The sequence below is a fragment of the Vicia villosa genome, linkage group LG5 (assembly GCF_029867415.1).
Source record: "Vicia villosa cultivar HV-30 ecotype Madison, WI linkage group LG5, Vvil1.0, whole genome shotgun sequence".
Taxonomy (NCBI): domain Eukaryota; kingdom Viridiplantae; phylum Streptophyta; class Magnoliopsida; order Fabales; family Fabaceae; genus Vicia; species Vicia villosa.
The window spans coordinates 132,891,926-132,900,694 of NC_081184.1; the positions used below are offsets into that span (position 1 = coordinate 132,891,926).

The following is an 8,769-nucleotide window of genomic DNA, read 5'->3' on the forward strand; positions in this document are numbered from 1 at the left end:
TCGAGATTTGAGGTATATAGTGAACACAAGAGTTTGAAGTAGTTGTTTGATCAGAAAGAGTTGATAATGAGGAAAAGAATATGGTTGTAATTCTTGAAGGACTATGATTTTGGTTTGAATTACCATCCAGGAAAAGCGAACGTTGTAGCCAATGCATTGAGTAGGAAATAATTGCATATGTCTATGTTGATGATTCAAGAATTGGAATTGTTGGAATAATTTCGAGATTTGAGTTTGGTATGTTGAAGCTTACTTGTGGTATTCTTGATGAGATTAGAGAAGGTCAGAAATCGGATTTGAAATTGGTTGACAAGATGACATTGATTGATCGAGGATAAGGTGATAATTTTCGGATTGATGAGAACGGTGTCATGAGATGTCGTGATTGAATTTGTATTCCTGATGTTTCGAATTTGAAAAAGAGAATTTTTGGGATGAAGGGCATCAAAGTGGTTGAGTAATTCTTCTGGTGCTACTAAGATGTATCAAGACTTGAGAAAGTTATTTTGGGTGGCGAGGTATGAAGAAGGATATTGCGGAATTTGTGTATTCGTGTTTGACTTGTCAGAAGTCAAAGATTGAACATCAGAAACTGTCTGGTTTGATGCAACCGTTGTCCATTCCTGATTGGAAGTGGAATAGCATTTCTATGGATTTTGTTTTGGGTTTGTCGAGGACATCGAGTAGTTACAAGTTGTTTTGTGCTTCTCTGAGATTAAAGTGCTATGTATCTGTTTATGAGTTGTTATATGAAGTAAATGTGATATCCCAAATGTTTGTTGATAGTTTTTAAAATACTCTGATTTCTCGCATGATATTTTCGGGTAGAATTTGGGGTGTTACAGTCAGCCCTTAACATGTTTGATATCTAAGGTAGATGATACCAAGCAATTTCACTAAAAGCTTAGTCATCTCAACCTCAAAGTATGAAAAAGATCATATATGAAGATGTTATAAAGGGAATGCTAACGCTCAAGATTGAAGAAGGAAAAATTTGTGGAGAGTTCCAGATAGGGAAGTAGACCAAGATGCCCCACAAGAAGCTCCAACATCTTCCCACCCCGAAAGTTTTGGAATTACTTTATATGGATCTGATGGGGCCTATACAAGTAAAAAGTGTGAGTGGAAAAAAAATGTCTTTATGTGTGTGAATGATTTCTCAAGGTACAGTTGGGTCAAATTTATTAAAGAAAAATCGGACACTTTTGATGTCTTCAAAGATATATTTCAACATCTCCAAGGAGAAAAAAGGAGTAGGATAATGGGGATAAGAAGTGACCATAACAAAGAGTTTGAAAACTCTAAATTCTCTGAGTTTTGTTCCTCTAAAGGGATTGGTCATGAATTATCAGCACCTATCACACCTCATTAGAATGGAGTGGTTGGGAGGAAAAATAGGACCTCACAAGAGTTAGCTAGAGTTAAGTTGCATGCCCATAACCTACCTTATAATTTATGCGCTGAAGCAATGAACATAGCTTGTCACATTCACAATCGCATGATCATAAGATCTGAAACTAAAGAAACTCGGTATGAGCTTTGCAAAGGAAGAAAAACTAATGTTAAATAATTTCATTTCTTTGGTAGCAAGTGTTACATCTTGGCGGACCGTGATCAAAGAAGAAAGATGGATCCAAAGAGTGATGAAGGGATGTTTCTAGGCTATTCCACTATTAGCAGAGCTTACAGGGTATATAACAAACGAAAAAGACAATGATGGAGTAAACAAATATTTTCATTGATGATAATCCTGAAGATAGATATGAAGATGAAGATGTTGTATCTCCTCAACAGACAGATATCCCACACAATGGGTCCGACATTGAGTTTGAAAGAAATAATTCTGAAAAAATCTTCAAATCCACAAAGGATCATTAATCAGAATTCAGAAGGATCATCCCATTGAAAATGTTATAGGAAATCTAAATGAATGAGTTATCACCTGATCTAGAGAGATGATTGCTAACACATGTTTCATCTCCAAGATTGAACCTAAGAACATCAAGGAAGCCTTGACTAATGAATTCTAGATAAGTGACATGCAAGAGGAACTTTGTCAATTCAAAAGAAATAATGTATGGGAATTAGTTCCTAGACCTGAAGATATGAAGTTCATTGGTACCAAATGGATCTTCATCAGCAAATCTAATGACCGTGGAAATGTGATAAGGAACAAGGCACATTTGGTTGCTCAAGGGTACACTCAAATATAATGAGTAAATTTTGATGAGACATTTTCTCCAGTTGCAATATTTGAGTCAATTAGATTATTATTGGTAATTTCTTGCATGATGAAATTCATATTGTATCAAATGGATGTTAAAAGTGCCTTTCTGAATGGATATCTTAATGAAGAAGTCTATGTAGAGCAACCAAAGGAATTTATTGATCAAAAATAGATACAGTAGAGGTGAAATAGATAAAACTCTATTTGTGAATAATGATAGAGGAAAACTCATGATAACTCATATTTATGTTGATGGCACAGTCTTTGGTAGAATGTTAGACAAGACGTGGAGCATTTTGTTCAATAAATGCAGTTTGAATTTAAGATGGGTCTTGTAGGAGGACTCACCTACTTTCTTGGTATTCAAGTAAAACAAATGGAAGAAAACATCTTTGTATCTCAAAACAAATATGCAAAGAGTATAATTAATAAATCTGGTCTTGACAAGGCTAGTCATAAAAGAACTCGAGCTGCAACTCATGTGAAGTTATCATAAGATGAAAATGGAGTTAATATAGATCAAAGCCTCTACAGAAGTATGATAGGAAGTCTATTATACCTCACACCAAGCAGGCCTGACATCACTTTTTTGTAGGTGTTTGTGCTAGATATCAAGCTAAACCTAAGACTAGTTATCTTACTTAAGTGAAAAGAATCGTGAAATACATATTTGAGACTTGTGGCTATGGTATTTTGTATTCTCATGATGCTAATTCAATATTAGTAGGGTATTGTGATGCTAATTGGGCTTGAAGTGCTGATGATAGAAATAGTACATCTGATGGAAACTTCTTTCTTGGAAACAATTTAATCTCCTGGTTCAACAAGAAGCAGAATGATGTCTCATTATGTATTGCAAAGGCTGAGTATATTTCTGCAGGGAGAAAGAACACCCAATTTCTTTGGAAGAAACAAGGGTTGAAGGAGTATAATGTCTAAAAAGATGTCATGATATTATACTGTGATAACTTGAGTGCTATTAATATTTCAAAGAATTCTATTTGAGAATGAGGGAGGAGAAGAGTCTGACGCGAATTTAACATCAAATACTTCCGCAAGTACATAACTGAAAATATTTCGTAGATGCACCTATAAAACAAATCAACGTTGAATAAAAAAAAAGTACGTCCAGATATACCTCAGAAAATCAGAGGTTAATTTGGAAAGGCACATGGTGCCTAAGAACCCGGGGTGGGGTAAGAGTAACATACTAGTTGATGTTGGGCCGGTTGAGTTAAAATCCAATCCTCATAATTAAGCGGTGAAGTGAAGTGAAGGGAACATTTCTAATCTCCCAAAACTAAAACCTTATTATTCCCCCGCCATCTCTCAATCACAATTCACCACTCCATCCCCCTCGGTTCGTTTCTACTCTCTGCAGCATCTCTCAATTATTTTCTTCCCCTTTTCTCTTAACTCTTGCTTTTCAATTTTCCCTCTCTTTCATCTTCTTCAACTTTGCTCTGCATTTGCTTTACTAATTATAATTAATTTATTAAATTAACCCTTTTGCAGCTGTTATACAATCAATATGTCAACCGGACCTGGACTTGAGTCCCTCGTAGATCGTAAGCAATCTTTAACCTATTTCATTTTTTATTTATTTTGTATTTTAGGCTCATTTTTTTTCCTATTTATATCATTTTTAAAACAATAAACTTTAATTTGATGAAATTAAGTATTAATTAACCTGATATGAGTGTGTTTTTATGTTTAAGGAACTAAATTAGGGTTTTGCTCTTTGATATTTCTTTGATATGTTTGTGTTTTGAGCTATGCTATGAGATGTAATTTTGGTTTAAGATTTTTAGTGTTGTTGTTTTGTTTTGTGATTTGGCAGAGACAATTTCAGTTATTACAAATGATGGACGAAATATAGTGGTAAGTCTTTTGTATTTTCTAATCTCTTCGTGAAATTAGCTTGATAGGACAGTGTGTATTACTATTTGTAAATGTTGAATGTTGTTTTTACTTCTAGTTACGATGTTTCTGTTTTTTTTTTAGGGAATTCTAAAAGGTTTTGATCAGGCAACGAATATAATTCTCGATGAATCCCATGAACGAGTTTTCTCTACCAAGGTATGAAATTATGAATGGCATTTTGCATTCGTCTTAAATTTTTATTTGCCGTAATTTACATGAGATGATGTTTATATGTTTAGCTTTGAACTTGTGATACATTTAGCTTTGAACTTGTGATACATTTAGTTTTGAACTTGAAGTGAAGAATAGTGTTTATGTGTTCATATCCTACAACTGTTGTTCTTTTGGTAACACATAGTTAGGCATGCTTGATGGTAGGATGAGGCATTGACTGTTGGCACGATATTGATCATCTTGAGCTTGATTTGCTTTTATTTTTAATTTAGTGATTTTGGTGTTACTTGTACCAGAATCTCCTGCATTTTGGTGATTGATAGGGACGAATTTGTGTGACTACTAATTTCCATATACCTTCCCCTTCCTCCTCTTTGAATATTTTATAATTTCGATTTTCGAGTACTCTCAATGCTGTTAACTCCGGTAGCGTTGTGTAGCACTGACCCTCTAAAATGTTATAGCGATATAGCGGGATAACTGCTATTATCTAACTATCAATCAGCATACCAAGTAAATATAATACTCAAGAATAGAAAAATACACAATTAATGAGACTAGTTAATGATAAAAGAACTTAAAGTACAGATCTTTAACAAAGAAAAACATAACTGAACTGGACTGAAGCAGGAAAAAGAACACAACGATTGTTTGTGAGCAAGAACATAATAGAATGAGAATAAAACATTACCCTTATAAGGGCTTGAATTGACATTTAATTTTAACCCTTAAAAAAGAGATAAAAGTTAAAAAGAGGATTTGGGGAATTTCCCCCAATCTCTTATAGTTGACACAATAGCGGTTTGGGACAGTAGTTTTGCTGCAATTAACGGCTGTAACAACCACTATTACAGACGACAGTTTGCAGGCAAAAAGCATCGCATCTAACTCTACCATTGCTATGTTATTCCGCTATAGTATGCTATTGACGACATGGAGTTTTTTTATTAGATTCTTTCTTGCATGTGATGATTTTATATGTTTTCTTTTTTTGGCTCATTCTTGTTGCTAATTACAGGAAGGTGTTCAGCAACTTGTTCTGGGTTTATACATCATTAGGGGTGACAACATGTATGTCCTGATTCTGTTTCTCCTAAGTCATGCCATTTACTTCTATATTCTAACCCACCTTATGTTGGTTTTAATGGATTTCCTTTGGTATTTGCAGAAGTGTTGTTGGTGAACTGGATGAAGAACTGGATTCTAACCTTGATTTGTCCAAGCTTAGAGCTCATCCCTTAAAGCCTGTCATCCATTGAAGTAAAACTGTTAAATTGTTACGAGATGATTGCTGTTTTGGTGGAAAGGATTGGAGCAAGCATTAAGCCGTGAAACGAAAGTATATGAATATGCTGATAACGTAATATGCCAAATAACTAAATATCTTGATTCTGTTGTTGTTGTCGGCATGGAAATCATGGTTTTCTACATGCTGGATTATGTAATGCAACAAACTCCTAACTATCTGATATGGAAATACCTTTTTGTTTATGTAGTGCTTCCTCTAGTTTCGGTTAATGTTTATCTTATGGCTGAAATATGTTACATGTATCTTTTAACAGCTTCCTCTAGTTATATGAAAATGACTTTGGTGTCTAATTTTGAAATCATTTAAGTTCACACACAACTAGTTAGGTTCAACTTGCTAATTTCACAAATTTATAAATAAAAGTTATTAGATTGGAAGAAAATAGAGGGTTAAAATTTGAAGTCTTTAAATTTATTCTTTGAGTGAATATAACTTTTCTTTTATATATATAATAGAGTTGAATCATGAACTTATCAAGTCGAATTATACATAATTTAAGTTCAGACTATTTAGTTAATGAAGTATATATAGTTGAACTACATAATTTAAGTTTAGACTATTTAGTTAATGAAGTATATATAGTTTAAGTTCAACTTATTTAGATAAAAACAAATAAAAACAAAGTGATATCTTTTTATTCTTGGCCAACGCATACAAGGTGAAATCAGAAGATGTTTTTCAAACTAAATAGATCCAACATTTTCATATCATGCCAATTTCTTAACATTATCTACTACCATCACAGAGTTAAGATGTACAAACAGAAGACCATAAAGAGGGTTACAAACTTGGTACAAAAGATGATAATGCTCATTGAATTCTTATACAGAAAACTCTACTGTGCTTTATTTATCGAATCATACGTCCCTATGTTTATTTAACGTGAAACCTGCTATCTCGGCCTCCTTACAGATCTCTCTGCACTTTGCAGTCCTACCGGAGGCCATGTAAATATCAAGCATGTCCTTGTATAAATCATAAGTGGGAGAAAATCCTGCTTCTTTAAGTTTTGAAAAATATCTCACGGCTCGAGATAGGTCACCTAAAGCAACAAACAGCTTTATTACCGCCCGATAAGCTGGAAGGTCAAAGAGGCAATTTGAAGCCTCCATTGCCCAAACTAAGTCCACTGCCTCCCTGTGCTTCTCTTCTGCATGGAGGCTACGTATAACAGTAGCGTACATAACCACACTTGGTGGACAACCAGACTGTTTGAACCAACTAAACAAGCTCTCAACTACTTCGTACTTTCCCATCTTAGCACAGACTTTCATTATAGCAGTACAATCTCGTGCGGTTAAATTCAGTTCATCTCGTGCTCCGAGTTCTTCTAACAACGGCTCAATATGTTTGTATTTATCAGGGTTCTTTCCAAGTTCCAATATCAATTTCGCATAAATGCTGGAATCCAACATTCTTTTATCCCTTCTAGCAATTGCCATTACCTTCCAAGCAGGTCTAAGGTTTCCCCCTTTTAAAAAACCCTTAATCAATGCCTCTAACACCCTGCGGCTCGCCAAACCAGTAAACTTGTTCAGGTCCATTAGACTCTTCAACTCATGGTTCCCTGCCAAGACCTCAATCGTCGAGGCCAGAATCCAATCATCCGGGAAGAGATGAGGTTGATTCTGTACCCAACGGAATGTCTGTAAAGCTCTCCCAGGGAGCCCCATATGTCCCAATTCCTTTATCGTCATTGATAAAGAATTCTTCCTCAGAACATGTACCCACTTTCCAAGAATAATCGACGCATCTTCATCTGGATTAAGCCTACTAATCTCTCTTGCCAACCCAACTAGAAAATTCGGGTTTTTATATAATTTCTTATCCATGGAAACGCGAGTAGAAACCATCGCTGGCAGTCTTTTCGGCGTAGGTAATCCCAACGGTCGTAGCTTGTGAGGAGACGGAAGAGGAAGAGGCCTTTCCCGATCCAATTTTCCAGGCTTTTGAGGGATTCTACCTTGAAAAAGCGACGAAATAGCATCAATTTCATCCGATTCCCAAACCACATCAGTATTTTGCTCCTCCTCGTCACACTCTTCTACATTCAAATTCTTATCATCATCATTACCATCATGAGTTTGTTCATTATTGGGGAAGCTAGGTTTCTTCAAGAACAAATTAACACCAAACTCCGGTGGTTGCTTGTCGCGGCGCGGATATTGTAAATTCTTTGTTGGTGTTTCTCTTCTTCTTCTATTCGAATTGGATGAATGTGCTGATAAAGTGATTTTCTGGCTTCTGTACAAATTTGTTCCCAGTGGAACAAAATGCATACTAGTAGGAAATGAGACGGTGCATTCCATTGTTAGGGTTTAGAAATGTGGCAGTTGAATAAACATTGAAAATCACCTGCAACGATAGGAAATCGATTTTCATATTAGGTTGTAAAACATATGTTGTCAATTGGAGGCTGTGGTGCGGAATCGCGGTGCGGAGCGAGACTCCGCTGTTCTGCGATACAAATTCGGTAGCTGGTGCGTTGCCTTTTAAAGGGGCGGTTATCGCGGCGGCGAGTTGCGATGGAATCGCATGCTCACGAGCTACAAGAGAACTGAAGGAGAATAGAAAAAAAAAACATTGAAGAAGAAGGAAAACCTGGACGATTTTCACACTATTTTTGGGGCCGACGACCAATGTGTTTTCCGGCGAGTTGAGTTCAGAGCGAGTTCATCTTGTAGTGGCTGCTTTCGGTTTTTGTTTTGTTGTTTTGATGAAGATGTATATTTTTTCAGTAAATTACAAATGGTGTGGCAAAACATTTTCAATTTAACACAATTTTTGTTTCTGTTTGATTTTTTTTTAAATCTCATCTAAAATATCACTTATGAATGAGTGTGATATGCCCATTATATAAAAAAATTTGTTTCTGAAGACTCAAACATTTTTACCTTTTGTTTTCAAATAGTTTAATCAATGAAAAATCACTACTTTATTACTTATATATTATACTTTATATCTGTGTTTTATTGAGGAGATAATGGTAATTATTGACAATCAAGTGTGATGGGTATAACTCTCAAACACTTTATAAATGAGAAAATGATTACAATTTAATAAGTGTATTATTTGAATTTGGAATTATTCATCGGATAAAAATGGAAGGTTTGAATGTGGAGACTGAGAGAGAGAG

The 8,769-nt window shown here is 35.1% G+C and overlaps 2 protein-coding genes across 2 annotated transcripts; one reads left to right on the forward strand and one right to left on the reverse strand.

Moving 5' to 3' along the window:
- Positions 1-3,466: 3,466 nt before the first annotated feature.
- On the forward strand, positions 3,467-5,815 carry LOC131602552 (sm-like protein LSM8). The gene is made up of 6 exons (XM_058874697.1): positions 3,467-3,587; positions 3,743-3,795; positions 4,068-4,108; positions 4,232-4,306; positions 5,343-5,395; positions 5,493-5,815. Exons 2-6 carry the CDS (start codon positions 3,759-3,761, stop codon positions 5,581-5,583), a joined length of 297 nt encoding a protein of 98 aa, XP_058730680.1. The 5' UTR covers positions 3,467-3,587; positions 3,743-3,758; the 3' UTR covers positions 5,584-5,815.
- A 517-nt stretch (positions 5,816-6,332) lies between these two features.
- LOC131602551 (pentatricopeptide repeat-containing protein At2g01860-like) lies at positions 6,333-8,421 on the reverse strand. The gene is made up of 2 exons (XM_058874696.1): positions 8,235-8,421; positions 6,333-7,988 (listed from the first exon to the last, which is right to left on the reverse strand). The coding sequence occupies exon 2, from the start codon at positions 7,940-7,942 to the stop codon at positions 6,491-6,493; it is 1,452 nt and encodes a 483-aa protein (XP_058730679.1). The 5' UTR covers positions 7,943-7,988; positions 8,235-8,421; the 3' UTR covers positions 6,333-6,490.
- Between the last annotated feature and the right edge of the window lie 348 nt (positions 8,422-8,769).

Bases quoted from the DNA above. Each gene is read 5' to 3' on its own strand.
- LOC131602552 (XM_058874697.1), top strand. From the start codon at position 3,759: ATGTCAACCGGACCTGGACTTGAGTCCCTCGTAGATC. The intron at 4,109-4,231 runs GTAAGTCTTTTG...TTTTTTTTTTAG, and splicing joins ATGATGGACGAAATATAGTG to GGAATTCTAAAAGGTTTTGA. The intron at 5,396-5,492 runs GTATGTCCTGAT...TGGTATTTGCAG, and splicing joins ATCATTAGGGGTGACAACAT to AAGTGTTGTTGGTGAACTGG.
- LOC131602551 (XM_058874696.1), bottom strand. From the start codon at position 7,942: ATGGAATGCACCGTCTCATTTCCTACTAGTATGCATTTTGTTCCACTG.